The sequence below is a fragment of the Pholis gunnellus genome (genome assembly GCF_910591455.1).
Source record: "Pholis gunnellus genome assembly, chromosome: 9".
In the NCBI taxonomy this organism is placed as follows: domain Eukaryota; kingdom Metazoa; phylum Chordata; class Actinopteri; order Perciformes; family Pholidae; genus Pholis; species Pholis gunnellus.
The window spans coordinates 970,687-990,026 of record NC_136535.1 but is presented as its reverse complement, the minus strand read 5'-3'; the positions used below and the strand labels follow the sequence as shown (position 1 = coordinate 990,026).

The 19,340-nt window shown below is 39.9% G+C and overlaps 1 protein-coding gene across 1 annotated transcript in view; it reads left to right on the top strand.

The window, feature by feature from the left end:
- fat3a (FAT atypical cadherin 3a) overlaps nucleotides 1-19,340 on the top strand; it is a gene marked incomplete at its 5' end in the record, with an annotated part of 122,394 nt that overhangs the window by 36,192 nt on the left and 66,862 nt on the right. The window contains one exon of the mRNA XM_079166666.1: nucleotides 10,920-10,981. Within this exon, the coding sequence (XP_079022792.1) occupies nucleotides 10,920-10,981 (62 nt within the window). The remainder of the gene's footprint in view (nucleotides 1-10,919; nucleotides 10,982-19,340) is intronic.

Genomic DNA, 19,340 nt, shown 5'->3' with positions numbered 1-19,340 from the left:
AATTGTCTTTATTCTTGTTCTATAATTTCACAAATACAACAAACTATAGTTTTTGTATCTATAATATAACTATATACAAAACTTTATAAGCTGTGGTATCAAATAGCTTCTGAGGCTCCAGAAACATTTTATTTGGTGAAAAATAGGACAAAATGGCTCTTTGGATGGTGAAGGTTGCCGACCCCTGGGTTAGGGCATTAGAAAAACATGGTGTCCTCAGCTAGATTTCTGCTGGAAAAGTGCTCAGTATTGGCCTGCATACACATAACTAGGTCTCTATGCCGCTGTGGGTAGGTGAGAAATGTGATTACTAACCTGTTTACAGTAAAAAAGGAACTATGTGAACACAATGGGAACACTTGGTCTGCTTTCCTGCATAATTTAATGTCTCCCAATAACCTGGTTTCATAGTGATAGAAGCTAGTGAATATACACTATTCTATCAAATAGAAATATTGTAGATATCTTATGCATCATAATGTGCATAATAATAAATAGATTTCCCCTAAACTCATGATAACAGATGTCCTTTAGACACCTGAATCTCAAAACCTGCTTAAATTCTTCTTTAACATAATCAATCAATCACTGAATCTAGCTTCACTTCCTTTCTGAGCTGGTTGAAGAAGAAAGAGCTCAGAGTGCTGGGCTGTCAATCTGTGGTAGAGCAAAGAACTGTGGGTTGGCAGAATTTCCTGATTTCCCAAACAATGGCCTTGTGCTGGGAGACAGGGAAGGAACCTTCATCAACAAGTAAGGTTACTGGAATTCCTGAATGGTACATTTACATATATTCTACATTCTGGGAAATAAAGGTGCCAAGTAGAATCATAAAGGGTTTTTCGACTTCCACATAGGAGAACCCTTTTAGTTCCTCTTCAAACCTTTCATAAAGGTTCCACCTGGATCTCTCTTCAACATAAAGGGTGTAGGGGGAGGGAAGCTTAATCTTACAAACAACCTTGAAAAACCCTTTCTTCATAAAAGGGTTCTTCAGAAGCAGATGGATCTGGGCAGAACCTCAGCTCTTCCTGAAGGCTTCACACTTCTATACAAGGTGAATCCCCAACATCATTACCTTGTACAGCGGAAAGTGGTTGGTGTGAATTGAGGCAGTTGGGGCATCACTTTGTGTCATTGACCTTTATAATCCTCTGCTGTCACCCGCCTCCTCTTTCTGTGTATGTTTACTCTGTAAGTAAATTGTCGGTATTGCGGAAGCCTTAAACCCTTCATTCATCACACAGGCTTCAGTAATCCTATCTATATGGTAATCAACACACACACACACACACACACACACACACACACACACACACACACACACACACACACATTGACTGATGTGTTCCATTGTGTGAGATTTGTGTTCCCATATATTTAAGTATTCCCACTTCATCACTGCTAGTCATTTCTCTATATCTTGTTCCCCTCGTCTTCTTCATGTGCCTCATCTCTTCTGTCTTCTCATGTACTAATAACTAAATCATGTAACAATATGCTGTCTCTTTTTTTAATCCTCAACATACCAACTCCCTTTTTTACATGTTTTATTTATCTAATGTCACTTCACATTGAGTTTTTACTCATAATTTACAAGTGAAACAGTTTTCAAACAAAGACCATTTATTTCAGCCACATAGTGCAACATTAAATGACTGAAAATGTTTGCCGGGTTAGCTGAATGCACTACATCAGTGGTCACCAACCTTTTTAAGCCCAAGATCCCTGACCTCTGCCTTGGTGACCGGCAAGATCTACTTATTGAAGCGTTGAGAGAAAAAGACTGTCCAGACTGTACTTACAACTTGAGGCTTTTTATTTGGTCTAATTGTAATTGAATGAAATCAAACACTTTGGTCCAGCTTTCAAATTGATGTGACCAAGAACACACTACATGACTTCATTTCAGTGCACCATAAAAAGGAAATTATTTGTTAACCGCACACAATATGAACAAGAAAAAACACATTTGCAATGAGGATGAACGACCAATATTAACTGTTGTATTTATCAACTGACGTTACAACACAACACTAACACAATTCTCAGTCAGTGCAACTAATGTAAGTGCAGTTCAGCTCTGTGTCCCATCACAATGCCATCAGAAGTCATGTGACTCAAGTCAGTGTGATGCTGTGACTGAACACTGTCTGTGAGTGCCTTGTAGTTCGGCTCATAAGCACAGACAGCCAGTCTGAGGCAGTCTGTGAGGTGTCTGTCTCCTTACCTCCTTATCCCTCACTCCCTACCCTGGTGTTCTCATGTTTCCTTACCTCCTCATCCCTCACTCCCTAACTGTCCGTGCTGGATCTGTCCCCGTTGTTTTAAAAAGCTAAATAAGTTGTTAGCATGACATTCACAAACATATTGCTGGAGATCTAAAAGCCACATCTCATATATATTGTGGGGATTACGATTGTATAAGTGAGCACTACATCACAGCCACGTATAAAGAAATACATTGAAGAAAATATATTTATGGGAAGATCGCATCAACCTGGATTCGAACCCTGTCGAGCAAAATAGTAATAGATTCAAAAACGGCCGCGCTACGCGATCCGCCACTTGCATCTTACATTGTAACGCGCATTTTCTTGTAAGTCATTGAGTATTTGCAGACCTCCACCCTCGGTAAACTATCGATGGATAAATCCAAAAGAAGAAAAGTCACGGAGGAAAATATAGTTTAATTCTGCGTGGACGTATTCATTTGCTTTCACTGCCAACGATGCTGGCTTACCTGAATGCTTGATATGTGGCGAGAAATTTGACATCAAATAGCTTTTGCGGCTCCAGACACATTTTATTTGGTGGAAAATAGGGCAAAATGGCTCTTTGGATAGTAACGGTTGCCGACCCCTGAGCTAGCCAAACCTGTCTGGTACTAGGTAGCTAGTAGAGAAGCTTCATGTTCTGCTTCCCTTTCCCGCTAGTCTGCTGTCTGATTGTGAGGTCAGGCTGATCTGGGATCAGCTCTTTAACTGCAGAATCTCCGCGAAACTTCTGCTCTCAAACGGGTCTTGGAGGAGCAGTGCTCGCCTGGCGCTCGCGCTCGCCTGTAGAGACTTCTCCTGACGAGAACGCGCAGCTTGGGGCCAAATCGTTTTGGCCCCACTCTGAATCTATCTGAGGACGCTGATTGGCTAAATTGTGTGTCACTCATTTATATCTTTAATCAGCAATTGGCTAAACTGCTCCATAGACCCGCCTCGGTAGGGCCCACTAGCTGCGCGTTTTGAGACGTGCAAACAAGCGGAGATGATGAGCAGACAGGCTGCAGACAAAATCCACTTCAAAATAAAAGCACAGGATTTTCTTTTTCTTCTTTTTTTATTTTTTATTTTGGAGATCGACAGGGAAAGTCTCCGAGATCGACCTGTCGATCGCGATCGACGGGTTGGCAACCACTGCACTACATGATCAGAGCTGATAGAGAGTCTGCATAGATGTACTTAGGTATTAGACATTTAAACAAACAGACCTGAGATCTATAGTAATACAACGGGAGCTTACTCGACCCTATTAAACCCACATTAATATAATATGGTCATTGCTCGGGTCTTGGATACCTTGGATATCTGCAAAACATCAGCAAGCGGCTAGATCTTCATATTTATACACTTCCTGACTCCCTGACATCCTGTAGCAAAGAAATAAGTCCCGGGGCAAACTGCCACGAAAATAAAATGTTTACATATTTCATTTGGCTCAGGAGATGCTTATAGTTCCCATAACTTCTTCATTATTATGATGAATTGTGTTTTGAAACAGGATGTTGATGCATGTCTTGAGAAAGTGGGGCATCAGTGTTAAGTGTAAACCAATGAGCTATTACTCATGAGGCAGTTTGAGAGCATGGGCTCTGTTTGTGATGATTTATTGGTTACTGCCCATTACAGCAGAAGGTCGCCTTTAGAACGCTTTAAAAGGACTTTTTAGAGACAAATGAAGGTGACAAATTATTTTCTAATGATCTTTCCAGGGAACTCCCGAAATTCTGATCTTGAGGTTTTCAGAGGGTCCTAAGGCTACATCCACACTACTACATTTTTGTTTTAAAACCGATATATTTTGCTACGTGTTGCTGACCTTGTTGTCTAAATTAGCAGCTGTTGAGCAGTTCAATTCTGCATCTTATAATTCTACTACTGGCTTAATGCCTAGGAGGCAAACTATTATTCGAGCGCTTTGTGTGCAGCGCTTCCATCGGCTTTACCAGCCCTAAAAAATGTAAATTTAAAAGCAAATTACAGTAGGACAAAGTCTTGGAGCAGTAGTTTAGACTTCATCCACTGGCCCAGTTGGAGCTTCTGTTTTCCAACAGTTTACTTAGAGTTCAGGATTAGTTCACTCTGATTTTACTGTTCTCTCTATGTGTTTTACTTCCAAAGTGATAACATAGATAAACAGCCAGCCAAACTCCTTTCAAGAGCCAGGAATGCGAGCGTGCTTGCTCCTTTATTGACTTCATACAGATTAAATCAGGTTGACAACGTTGAATCGGAGTGAAACCAGAAAAGAAAATACAAAACATCTTAATTGACTGCAATATGAATAACGGATAAATATAAACAGCCTTATAAACAGTCACTATTCTTAATCATTCAACACATGAAGAAAATAAAACACTTACAGCCATTGCTTTCTGAGGAATACAGACGGAGGATTACTGTGGATTAAACATGGGATGCCACACAGCGACAATGCTCCCTGCAGTTTACAGCTCTCAACTTCCTACTTCCTGCTTCTCACTTCCTGCTTCTCACTTCCTGCTTCATTACAAGTACAATTACAATTACACACCCTTTTATGCAGTTAGCTAACAACTAGCATGGCTGACGAATACATCAGCAAGAGAATTCGACCACGAATCCAGAGATATCTTCAGAATGTCTCTCCATGAAAGCATTACAGAGATACAAGCCAACAAGCACCACAACACCAAGCCACTCAACAGCAGAACAACCGTGAAAGCTCCTTACTTTGAGAAGAATCATGAAGAAAAAGGTCCAGCTAAGCTACACTGTTGCTATGTATATCCGGTGTTGTTTTACCTGTTTCCTGAAGAAAGGGGGGTCAGACAAGCCTGGGGGACCGGGTGGTATGAATTTGCGTTATCGGCCAATCGGTTTTTACGCACAGCGCAGGAAGGCGAATTTTGGATGTTTACTGGCTAATGATTCTGTCAATCAACAGCAGTTTACGCCCAGTGTCTCCCTGAGACTCTGACGTTCAAAAACGATGTCATAGTCTGAATTTGACCAATCATAGGCCCAGAAAGCACCACTCACACACATGAAGGCTGCAGTCAGACGAGAATGGATCCATGGTTTACAGGCTCTGAAAGGACCCTGGCTCTCAAATTGATGCCAAACTGCTGGATTTGGATGTTTGAACAATATTATTGATAAAACAAGTGAAATATATAGTTATTTAGTATACAAAAGTACAATGGAACAGCTGGAACAGCTGGTTCCAAAATGATGACCTCACCTAAATTCTCTGTACTGAAACCTCTATAAATGTTTTATTCTTTACTTTATCAAAGTGAAAATTTGCAGAGAAACCCCTGACCTGTTGTGCTATGATTTGGGATAGTTTTTAGGCTAGCCAGGGCCTCATACAAAAATAACAGGCAAACCTGACAATTTTCAATTTGAGCTGTGTGCCATCTTCATTTACTATTAACCAGTAACATATACACAATATTTACCCATCTGAACAAATCTCACAAGTGTTTCTGTTATTAAAAAAAAAAAATAGACCTTGTAGTTAGAGATCTACACTCTCTTGAGTATGGGTATGCAATTTTCAAGCAGAGGCCTAAAAATAGGCTTAGGGTTCACACCTCTCCAGCATATAAACATATTCAGGACAGAACACTGATTCAGGGTTAGTTTATTCAGAGTTCAGGGTTAATTTATTCAGAGTTCAGGGTTAGTTTATTCAGAGTTCAGGGTTAGTTTATTTAGAGTTCAGGGTTAGTTTATTCAGAGTTCAGGGTTAGTTTATTCAGAGTTCAGGGTTAGTTTATTCAGAGTTCAGGGTTAGTTTATTCAGAGTTCAGGGTTAGTTTATTCAGAGTTCAGGGTTAGTTTATTCAGAGTTCAGGGTTAGTTTATTCAGAGATCAGAGTTAATTTGTTAAAGCTGCTTTCTGGGCTTCTAATATTAGGCCCACTAACAGAGCTTTTGGTTTAAATCTTGGATCCCAGATAACTTTGGCACGATTTAATGTTTTGAGAGCATCTTTCATAATATTGACATTTGACGTCTATATCAACCTTTTTCCTGACTTGTTTGATCCAAAGATTTCCAATAACTCCACAGCGTTGTGAAGTCCAAAAGTTAAAAGTTGTTGAAAAAATGCACAGCATGTTTTTATCCAACAAAATATTCTGCTTCAATCCATATTTGTTAGCATTTAACCTCAACATTTTCACTGCGGTCAAAAAAATGTTTGCTCTCCCTCCACGCACACAAAAGGAAGCAGCACTGATGACTTATATTTATTAAAGAAAGTTGATTTATTAAAGAAAGACATCAACTCATTTTATAAAATGAATCACTTTATCCAAATTCATGATAGGATACATTGACAAGAAGCATAGGCCTATTGGATTAGAATTGCAGCCTTCACCTTTATTATTGATGCTTAATGAATAATGTGGGATTACTATTTACACATCATGGAGTGCTTTATGGGGTACAGGATAAAAAATGTTTTATTTAAATACTGACCTGACGTCTGTTACTAACGGTCAAAGGTTCGGGTCAGCCTAGTTAAGAGTAAAACGCAAGCACACATGTGCGTCTGCATGGCTGAGTAGTACTAATCAAACACAGATGTACATACATACACACATACAGATTTGTGGGACTATAAGTAAATGCTCACATGCACGTAAATGTGTTTGTCCTAATTAGTGTTTATTGGAGTCCAGCTAGTGAAATGCTAATGCAGACAGGACAGCTGCTGAGAACTAAACACTCATAATATGCAATGATGCAACATGATGATGCCGGAATGTTGTTGGTTTTTGTTAATTAGGTTTCTGTCAGGAGGGGGGAGGGGGGGTTATTTCACAACAGATGGTGTGTGTTTGTGTGGTGAGGTGAATGAATTGTGTGTGAGTTTACTCTAATTTTGCAATCTTTTCTTCAGCATCTAATTATAGAAGTGCAAGCATGTCTGTGTCTCAATGTGTGGGTGTTTTTATAATAACATGCACTGATGTCAGTCTTGATGTGTTTATTAGTGAGTGTGGGTGTGTATGTGTTACTGAGTGTGTGTGAGATGTTGTGGGTTTTTGTATGTGTGTATATTGTCATCTCTGACTTTGTGCTGTGACACAGCAGCTGGATGCATACAGAGAGACAGTAGCTAATAGACCCACTGTGCGTGTGTGTGTGTGTAGTTGTTGAGTGCTGTCACATCCTCTTCCTTGTTAAAGCTAATAAATTGGCACTAACAGATGCAGGAACTGGAGTCAGATGCTCCTGGCTTGTTAGCATGTCAGTCTGATGTCTAATGTAGCATAGAAGTTGTGTTCTCATTCATCAAAAGAAATGAGACAAAAGGAGAAAGTGAGCACTGTATCTGGTTTGTGGATGGCGTGCAGCAGGGATCTGGTGTGCGGCACAGCCGGTATGTTGATGGAAGTCAGGCGAAGGCGATCTACGACCCACAGCGGGCCTGATTGACTGTTCTCACAAACTATAGCTGGCTTGCTACGTCGCTAACACAGTAACACATGCGATAAGGGTCACTGACAATGCAAGTTTAAAGGCACAGGATTATATTAGAGTTCAATTGAAAAGAGAAAATTATGGGGTCATTGTTTATTAACTTTCTGAAGCTATTCTCAAACTTGTTAGTTACCGAGAAGACATCACTTGACGCCGCACCACCGTGATGTGTAGCAATAAGGACGGCTCATATTCCCCATCATGCCTGCCAAGGTTCTAGCGTATAGTGTATTTTAAGTTAGCTGTTTTATGTGTAATGTGTCTGCTCAGAACATGGTTCTGGCTTATGGCACTTGTCATTTTCTGCTGTTATATCCATTAGTGAGATGGCTGTTGCATTGTCCATCCATCCATTTGTATTGCTAATTGAAATCTCATTTCTTATCAATTAGCTGCATGTGACCTTAGGTGTTCTCTTTGGAGGGTGCCAATAATGTCTGACTGTGTTTAATGTGGTGGATTAATCAAGCCAGGCTATCATTACTGTTGGTCCTTTTCAGTCAGCAACCCATCTCTGCACTCTTCCCTCCACTCCTGTTGGGATCTGGCAGTAGCTGTCACGTTCTCTCAGGTTCAGCTAACGAGGGGGAGAGGAGACATAATCATAATGTTTGACACACACACACAGAGGTTATTAAATGACAGGCTTCATCACAAGCATTCCAGTTAGAATTCACTCTGTGCGGCTGTTATTTTGAAAGGCGGGGGGCTGGGTTGGTGAGAGGGGGGGGCACAATCATAATTTGACAGAATGGACTGAAAATCTCCAAGTCATGTGTGTGTGTGTGTGTGCGCGTGTCTCAGTGTCTCTGTGTGTTCATCAACTGCACTAATGAGCTCATATCAAACACCTGTGTGCTTGGGTGCATGTGTGTCACTGGTTGCCATGGTGATTGGAGCACCTGTGTGTTAGAGGCTAATTAAGAGAGATTAGACTATACAGTGATTTTCAACAAAACTACCTGTCAGACCTCTGGCCTTTATACCAAAACCATGAGCCCAATCAACACCATATGGGTACCATGAGAGAGATAAAACTCTGCCGAACGCGCTGATGTGGTTTCTATGTCCGTGGTGTTGAAAATGTGAGCTCCAGCGCAATGTACAAAACTGGTACCGTCTGCTTTCTTTGAGAAATGAGTGGTCAGATTTAACATGGAGTCTAATGGAGCAGCTGGTTGGAGTTCATGTCGCTCTACGGCTCTTTGAGCCAAACGTGTAAGTCCGTTGGACAAAAATTGTGGGACTCGGCGCAATTTGTTCGTAAAAGTCACACAGTCAATACTTTTCATGCACTGCTCCACTCTGACCGTGATGTCATCACTCTAGCACTTAATGAGCCGTGCAATACACACCCATTATGAAATCTGAAACGGACCCAAAATGCAATACACACAGTTTTACTGCCTTTGTGCTACAAAGCCACACTGAATTACTAAGTCTGATTGAAAATGTGAACGCTGAACTCTTGTAACCAGACGGCCTGCAGCTCATTTTCTGCCCCTGAAGTCTGTGTGATTGGCTGCAGAGTGTGTTCTCTGTGTCACAACATGGATTACTTTACGAGTCAGGTTATTCTAAAAGAACTAAAATCCCACGCTTAAATTCAATCGATCATCATGAATCGTTTTTAGTCACAAACCTGAAGGAATCCCATAATATTTGAATCTGGTAACAGGTATGTTACATCGTAGTCTTCATTGAAAGAAGCTGACTAAACAAACTTAGTCAGTCCATCTGGGATCAATTAAAGTATTCCACCTGGAATGACGTTCTACTGTCGTTCTACTGATGACACAGAAAAGGCATCTGGACAGAATGAGTAGAACTAAAAATGAATTTAGCAAAAGGTCAAAAATATAATCTCCCCTGGTTAAATGAGCATCATTGGAGGTTAATGAAGCAGAGACATAGCATTGAAGTCAGCTCTTCAAGCTTGTTTATTACATGATAACAAACAACATTTCACAAGTTGTGAAACAAAGAACTGAGACAGGCTAAAGATGGTTAAACTGATCAAAAAATCTGGAATATTAGCAAATTTGTTTAGGAAAATATTAAGATTAATAGAAGGAGGGTAAAGCAGGTCAACATTTGGTAATAAAGAAAAATGAAAAGTGATAGAAGATAAATAACCAATAGCTACAATCTTGAATAGACTCGGTACAGTATTTGCATTGTGGTGTGAGATTAAAAGGTTCTGAACCTGAAAAAAACAAGCTGTTTTCACAATTGAAAATGTCTTAGAATCTGCAGTAATACAAGTCCTTGATCTTAGTCAATAGTTGTCTTTAATATTGATTTGTTAAGAAATATAAGTTTATAACTTTAACTCATCAGATAAATCTATCAATAAAGCTTGTATTTATTATAGACCCATTAGTATCCTCCCAGTAGCTTCTAACATGTCATGTAAATGAAGCATCATTTAATAGACACAGCAAATAGATATTTTGTTAAATATATCAAAAGTTATCTTGATAAAAGTGGTGCTGTTGGAAGCATGATTTTAGATTTGACACAATCAATCCTAATGTTTTACTTTGAAATGTCTACATTTGATTCATCTGTTGATGCCCTGTACTGGATGAAATCCTTTAAAATAAGATATAACTATGTACTGGAGTCAGTGATGCGTGGTCCTCATATGCTAGTTGTACAATAGGGGTCGCCCAAGGGTCTATTTTAGGGCCAATCTTATTTTAATGTATATTAATGATCTTCCTCAAGTATGTTCAGATGTTAGCATCCAAGTGTAAGATGATGATACTATGATTTAAACTTATGCAAGATCTAAAGAACATGCCTCCGTCCTCTTCCTTTTTTAAAGCCCTCTTTATTATTCAAGCAGCAAGCTTGAATAATAAATACAGTCAATATTCAGTATTATAGAATACAGTCAGTCCAACATGTACCAACATTCAAAACACTGTGGCTCCCTCTCTTTCTTCCTCTCCCCTTCTCTCTTTCAATGTTAATAGAAAAAGCCATCGTGTCTGACACCTACAATTAATTACAATGTCACTTTGCTCATTTGGCTTACTGGCACCACGGTGTGTGTCTGTGTGTCTGTGTGTCTGTGTGTCTGTGTGTCTGTGTGTCTGTGTGTCTGTGTGTCTGTGTGTCTGTCTTTTATCTAATTGTTTTCTCTGCTGTTTTCTGTCTCAGGTCTGATCACCACAACCTCCAGGAAACTGGACCGTGAACAACAAACAGAACACGTTTTAGAGGTGAGGACATAGAGTGTGTGTGTGTGTGTGTGTGTGTGTGTGTGTGTGTGTGTGTGTGTGTGTGTGTGTGTGTGTGTGTGTGTGTGTGTGTGTGATAAGCGATACAGGACAAAGAATTAAAACATCAGTGTGATAGGGGCAGCAGAGGGTAGATGATAGACACAGCTCTGAAGGGTTTTTGCTTTGGTATTATTGTAAAAATATATATTATTTCAGTGATGAGCGATGACTCAATATTAAGCTTGTATCTCTCTAGTTTGTAAACTAGGCTGACAGCAGACACAACACTGAGAGGTTGAAATAATTTGTATTCAAGTCTGCAGTGTTGTGATTATGTGCCAGCACCAAATTCATCAAGCGCTGGTTATCGAATAGAACACATTCCTGTACTATGTCATGTAGTGAATGGCAGTCTTCTTTACCTCGTCTTTGATCAGGTAGTTGCTCATTTCTTTGAGAATGTTACCAATTTGATGCTGTTATTTATGTTGCATTATGTTCTCATATAGTTCCTTGTGTTTAGACAACATTCAACATCTGAAATTTAGTACATTCAAGTTCATATATATTTGCCAATGGAATGTGGTTTGCTCACCACGTCACCCAAGTATGGAACTACTGTAACATAATATACGTTTATTGTATATGGGGATACATGGAGTGGTTGGTGAGAATTCCACCTCGACTTAAAGGTTCAAGATCCGAGATAGTGAGCATTTAAATTGCTTCTCAACGACTCTCAACATGTTGGTGGAGCAAACTACATTGAAAGTACAGACAGAGCCCACAGTGTTAACCTGAGGGGGAACCGGTGGCTTGCTGAGCATAGTTAGTTATAGTTAGTTACTTATTTTACCCTAGTTACCTGTAATGTATGGAATACAATACATATCTCAACATTTCTCAGACTCTGAGCATGAAATCTCCACTTCGGTAGCACTTACACAACTTTCCAGATTCATTCCTATTTATATTCTGGAAGTTTATTCAGAGATTTGTTGATGTGTTTTTCCCTTTTCCAATGCAAGGGTTCAGAGACAGCATATTGTTAAGCCCTCGGAGACAAATTTGTGATTTGTGATATTAGGCTCTACAAATAAAATCAAATGGAATTGAATATATCGTTCATAGCGACATTTAAAGAACATGTTATTCCTTTTTTAATGGTCATTGTCAGTATTGGCTGGTTTATGTAGTGATATAAAGAGATATTGAAAATCCCCTCTGTAAAAACCTTTGACTCTAATGTGTCAGCAAAGTGAAAGAATGTTGAACCCTGCTTTGTAATGTTTGTGTGGTGAGTTTAGCACTCATTCAACATCTGAAATTTAGTACCTGCAAGTTCATATACGTATGCCCTTTGAAACAGTAGTTTGACAAAATCATGTTAAGTTGATCACTCACTAGCTTTTTTACTGAGTTTTCAACTGCATGCAGCTCACCACAATGGTGTCACAAGTGGAATTGAAGTTGAAAAGAAATAATGGTAAGAGAAATCCAAGCCATTGAGCAGACTCGCTGCAGCCTGGAGGGTCTGGCTGCATGGCTGAAGATGAAACTTGCCGGTGATGGACACCTTCTAGCCCGCACTAACAGCTTCAGCGTGCTGTTGCACTGATGACCCCTAGAGGCCAGGAACCTGACTACAGGAGAATACCTGCTGTCCACCGTCACTGAACGCCCTCTAGCAACCAGGACGACCACTGGCGGGACACACTGCTGCCAGTGACAGACTGAGCCGCTGCCCATGTCCTGTCCATGACATTCATGTCCTGTTGCCTACGAGCCTATACTACCTGGCTCCACGTCCAACCTGCTGAGCCCCATAGGGGCGCCTAGGACCCTAGCCAAGTTGCCCTGGTACAATGGAATGATGCCGCTAAAGTCGTTCCTCTCCCATATCAGATAAGCAACATGGCAGAGTGGCTGGGGTGACAAAGAAGCTTTACACCTGTCTTCTGGTGGTCAGCTTGAATTGGAGGTATATTATGGGATCTGCTTTTATATTGTATTATTACTGCGTGAACGGCACTCATCTGAGCAGCTGATTTATCTGTGGCACTATAACTGGGAAAAACTAACAATGGTCTTACATAAATCTAATTACGTTTGCCACAATTACAAAAAGGCAAGAATAATCACAAATTTCTCTCACCCTGCGGCAGTTTGCTTCGCTTTCTCTGGTATCTTCAGACCTGGTCGTCTTTTTCATAGAGGTTCTGCTTGAACCATTTTTCATCTCGTTCTCTCTCTCTCTCAGCGGGATGCTGAATCATCTTATCATCCACCGTTTGTAGCTGCAGGGGTCATTATTGCATCTTTGCCAGTTTAAAAAATTGCATCGCAGGTCATGTAAACGGCACAGGATGGCCGTAGTCAACGGGTCAGGAATACCAGACCAGAACAAGAGGCAGAACCGGCAGAGCAGCAAGGGAGACATCTCGCTTGCCGGATTCAGAGTTGTTCGTCACAGTTGTAGCGTGTTAGAAACAGAGTGAAAGAAGGAGCTTCTTCAGGTTCTTGCTACTCTGGCTGGATGTCCTCTCAGCCTGTGGAGATGTTTTGGACCGCAGTGGGCCTTCGAGCCTGCAGACGAACAGAACTGCCCCTCACTTCCCTTGGCCTGCTGGCCAGCCTCGAAAGTCCTGAGTAGAGAAGCATTTTTTCGGACTTATTCTTGCTATGATCTTCTAAGAAAGGGGTGCAGCGTTTAGCGCTCCCCCCTCTTGGAACAGACAGGATGGTGGTCTGTGAGCTTTAGTTGAGAGAAATATCGCAGGCAGACATGACAGGAAACTAGAATAATTGTATTGTTATCTCAACAACATTTTTTATTTATAAATTTAGATGATTTCAAATTTGGAGATTTTGGTAAACCTCAAGCTGGCACAATTAATATATAAAGGCACAATATTTAGTGAGTCAGTAACCTAAGAAAACTTGTGGATCTAGATAAAAAATATAAATCCAATAAACAGGGATTTACTAGGACAAGGTATTAGTGTGGATTCAAATTTTGGTTTAAGATCTCCGGGGATGTAAAAGATGCATATATGAAAATACCTACGTATGTATTTCAAGCAAACAAAATTTTGAAAAAGTATTTCAAATGGGAGACAAGGAGGGCAGATATATGTTGGTAAAGGGGAATATAGATGTGAGTCCTGTTACTCTGTTTAATATACTGTATATGCCCCTCCAGGAAGCGATCTAGGTTTTTTCCAGAAAATCACCAATAACACCAATATCATGAAACAGAAACAGAAGGACCCCTGATATGTGGGGGGGGACTTAAATATACACCAACAGCCAAAGTTATACTCCTCCAGTAGGAAGACTCACGAAAGGAAGTCCATATAAGAAAGTCAACACACTTTTTGAGGAAGTTGGTTTAATTGACATATGGAGAGACCTTTTCCCTAATAGACGGGATTATACTTATTATTATTAAAAAACACAAATTGAGTTTAGTGCAAGATACATTAGGGGAAATTAGAAGAATTAGGAATGAAATCAACAGTTTGACTACACAAGAAATCAAGAGAAACGTAATGCTTTTGAAACAGAGACGCTATGAAAGTGGATCCAAATCAATGAAAATACGAGCATGGAAATGGAAAATGAAGATGGCAGAAAACACAATTCACAGAATTAAGGATCCAAGAACAAAAGTGATAAAAAATCGACAAAGTGAAATTCAAAAATCTATACTCTAAAGTCCCAGGGGGAGATGTAACCCACATTGACAGCTTTCTAAATTCTCTAAAGTTGCCCACTTTAAATGAAGACCAAAATAGAAGGATGACGGCAGATATAACGGAAGATGAACTAAGATCTGTAATTAGGTTAGAATTAAGCAAGTCAAGATCAGATGGTTATACGAGTGGAATATGGAATTTAACAATGAGCTGATCCCTGTGATACTTCCCACACTGAACTGGGCTTTCAAACAGGCGCAAACGCCACCCAGCTGGAGAGAAGCAAGCATTTCAGCTATTCCCAAAGAAGGCAAGGATACCATGGAATGTTCTAAATATAGATTATAGATTATTCAATTCCATCAAGGCAAGACGATTAGAGGAGCTTTTACCCATGCTGATACACAATGATCAGACAGGGTTTATACAACAACAGCAAACACAAGATAATATACAAAGGACACTATACATTATGGATCATATCCAAAAAAATAAGATCCAAGCAATCGTGATAAGCGTAGATGCTGAAAAGGCTTTTCACTCTGGTAACTGGACTTTACTTTATAGAGTCCTTCACAGATTTGGTCTACATGAGACAATTATTCAAACTATTCAGGCATTATATAACAATCCCACCGCCAGGATTAAAATCAACTGATAATTATCAAACAATTTCAATCTAGAAAGAGGTACCAGACAGGGCTGTGCGTGGTCATCACTACTCTTCGCTTTATATTTGGAGCCGCTTGCTCAATACATCAGACAAAATGAAGATATTAGAGGAATTACTATTAAAGGGACGGAACGCAAATTGGCCTGCTACGCAGATGACATTTTGATCTACCTGGGGCAATCAACACACTTCAAAAATACAATTAAAAAATGCCTATGTGACAGGATCTTATTAAATTATGAATATAAAAGGATAGTCATATTTAAAGCTTTATCTACAGCTTAGCATGAGTATTTAAGTAAATTGAATTTGACTGAAATAGAAGTCTAACTTAATCACTGATGTGGATTATATCTCAAGGAATCAGTTTATGTCAAAGCACTCTTCCTATTACTAAACATATGTTAGCTCAGCATAACATGTCAATGTGTAGGTATGTTATTTTGCATCAAAACTCAGTTTTGTTAAGTCTTTTGTTAACAATTAGATATGTGTCTCTGTGTTTTCCTGCAGGAATGTAGATGTAGATGTCTCGTAAAAAAGGAGAGGTGGTGACATAAACCCGTGTAGGCTCAGCCCTTATGTGGGTGTTCTACTTCATAAATCAGTTTGACTGACACCAAGCTGTTGTGTCTTATCTGCTGTGAGTCTATCCAGGCATAGGGTAAATTGAGGGTCCAACCACTTAGTGACCTCGGGGTCCTGAGAGCAGTTTATTAGTTAACATTTTAAGGTTAAAGAATTTTTGTAATCGTTGTTATTATCACATTTCAGTTTTCATCATCTTTCCTTCTACGTTCACAACACAGGAAAATGTTCTAAGTGTGTAAAAACAACTAAATGTGGGCAGATAAGTCTGTAAGGATACCCACAAGAATTCAAAGAAAGCAAAACAGCAACTGGATCCACGATGATGAAGGCACGGTAAGCCTGAGAGAGCTGTCATAGTACTACTATATCAAACTAATACCGGCTGATCGTGTCTCCTCTTAGCCTAGCTTTAGTTTGTTAACTTAGCTAATGTCAAAGAGTAACATGCTGGGTGACATTGTTTTTCCCTTAACATGGTGGATGTAGCCACCATCCCTTTGTTTGGATTCTTTGGGGATCTTACAGACTTATCTGCCCACATTTGATTGTTTCAACACTTAGCTGGGATGCACAAGTCAAATGTTTGGACCACAAAAGCTAACTTTAAGTTGTCTGACAAGTTTACTACTTTCTCTTTCCACCCCGTTCCCGACCTCTGTATTACGCAAGAGTGTGCCCTCTTGGGGGCGGTCTCATGTGAATGGTTGAAAACGGAGGAGATATCTGATTGGTTACAGATAATCAGGCGATGTCAGGGAGTCTCAAAAAACCCACACACAAATGCAGTGAAGTTCACGCATAACAAGCAGTTTGTGACTGCAGGTTCAACAGTTTGAATGTACTAACATCGCCCCGCTAGATGAGCCTCTGACTGCTGGGATCATCACTAGTCGCTGTTCAGTCTGTTTCAACCTCCTGTCACAGCCTTTCAGTGTAACAGCTAAAGAGCAGGGTTTAAACACTGCTCTTTTTAAATTGATGGACTGTCCTTTAGACCCTCTTCATCTTCAGTGGTTTCAGCGACACAGAGTCTTGAGGTATGGCCGCTGGTGTTGGCTCTACAACAAATATATATAGAGACAACTACAATGCAAACTGTAAATGTTTGTGGGATGCTATGGAGACTTTCCTGAGGACAGATTTTCTACTGACGTTTTCCTTCTCTGCATTGGCAAGTTAGGAAGCTGAGACAATAGATCGGTTTATTATGGCAAAACTGTGTTATCTTTTCCACTTATTAAATAGATTTAATAACAGCAGGTGATTTGTGTTGCCAGTGTCTCATTTGAATACAATGATCGGCAGCAGCCATAGCTGGAACTTGTAAATCTGTTTTTCTTGACTTGATGTAAAATGGTTGATCAAAGCGGTATTTGAATAATATTGTGTCAATCAAAACGTTATTTAGAAACAAAACAATTTGAGTTTTCTTGGACATAGGTGAGCAGCTATGTAATGAAACTTTGATCTGCTCACCAAGGACCAGAGCACACTTAACGGACTGCAGTCAAGTGTGTCTGGATGTTGAATGTGTGGCCATCAATTATTTGTGTTGAATTTAATTCATTACTCAAGCAATAAAATGAACCGTGGCTCTGTTTTTTACAGTCTCTGAGGTTGCTTTCACAAGGAGCTTACATACCAAAAAACATTTTACAGAGTGAAGGGCATCACTTTTTTAATATTATATTTCATGACAAAGGCAGACAAACATGTTTTTCTCTTCCTCCTCCTCTCTCTTATTTCCTATGATTATGTTCTGGAAGGCAAAGGGGGGGCAAGCCATTGTAGGGAGAACTCTTTCTTCACAATCACTGCAGTTCCTCATGTCTGGCATTTTGTAAAATGACAGATGGTATGCTTAAATGAAGCCCGCCATGAGCACAGGGGAAATGAACTGCTGCTGTGTCGTGAATCTGTGACAAACCGAAAAGTGATTGCACTTCTGACAAAATGAATGGAAATTTAGGACAAAGGAGAAAAGCCTTATTGGTAGCTCTTATCGGCTAGCTCCACCTCACAGTGATTACCTTCTTTATCATTGTAGCAGCTACAGAAGGAGCTGTCAAAACATAGGAAGATAAATCCTTTCTTTTCATCGTATTAGTCAGAGACTGACATAATATAGCAGCAAATAGAATTTACACAGACTGGTGCTGAGGTTACCGTAGAATAGTGGAAGTGTTTTACGAAGTAATTTCAATCAGGAGAGACAAGTGAATGATTAGTAGTTCATTTATTATGACAGATGCTGCGTTAATGAGTTAGACAGAAATTCTTTGGTGCTTGAACTCAACGAGGAGATTAGTGATGGAGTTGTGATTGCCCTGAGCAACAATATAAATCCCCCCGTGGAGTCCAGACACTGGTGGTGATGGCTGATGAGGCTGATAGAATGATGAGTTGATGAAGATGATGAATCTACGAAGATTGGGCGGAGATGGGGAGGTGGAGGGTTGCGTAACAGCAGCTTGAACGTACTGAAGGTAGAGAGACAATCATATTTAAGAGAGACAGCAGCAAGATGATAGGCTAACCATGTCCTTGTGTCGTTGTGCTATTGGCTAGAGAGACCAGCTGATCTAGACAGCTGATCATGATTGACAGCCCCGAACAATAACAGCAAGGAAATACTGTGTGCCTGCATGAGGAGTGATGGCAGATGTATGGTAAATAAGCTATGGGCTTAGGCATGCAAGAGTATAGTCTTCCTGTCTGAACTTACGCTAGAGCTTCATTCCATTCTACTTCTTCTTTTTCCTTTTCGTCATGAATGTTCTAAATGGTTTCCCATTCTCTAAGTGGAAGTCTTCAGATGTTCAGTTTATAATTATATAAACCAGAGGAAAGCAGCCAGACAAGTGTTGAGTCTCTGCTTGAAAAACTAAAGATGTATTCATTATCAAAATAGTTGCAGATTCATTTCTGGCAGTTTACCAGTTCATCCATTTAATAATTGTTTCAGCTCTGCTTACTTGGTCCTACTTTTAGGTAAATGAGACACATCTAAAAGCAAAGGTGTTTCTATCTGTTCTGAATAGCTAGACTTCTTCCTGGCTGCATCCCACTTTGACCAAATGAATGCTCACCATAAAGAGTACTCCACCTGGACAGTGTTCATAATGTTCTAGTTGTTTAAATTCATACCATAATCAGATAACATTACTTTCAGGTGATCCACATCAACTGTCAATTTCAGGAAATGTCATGATTTACCTATTTTTTACCTTCAGATAGTCGAAAGTCAAGATCATTTACTCTGTTTCACCTGAAAGCACCATGATTTAAATCTCTGTGTCGTCAGACTGCCTGATTTGGGATTCAACCTGGCCTTGCGTCTTCAGATCCAGGATCCAGTCCCTGAGTTAGAACACATTTTCTTTGTATGTGTTTGAAT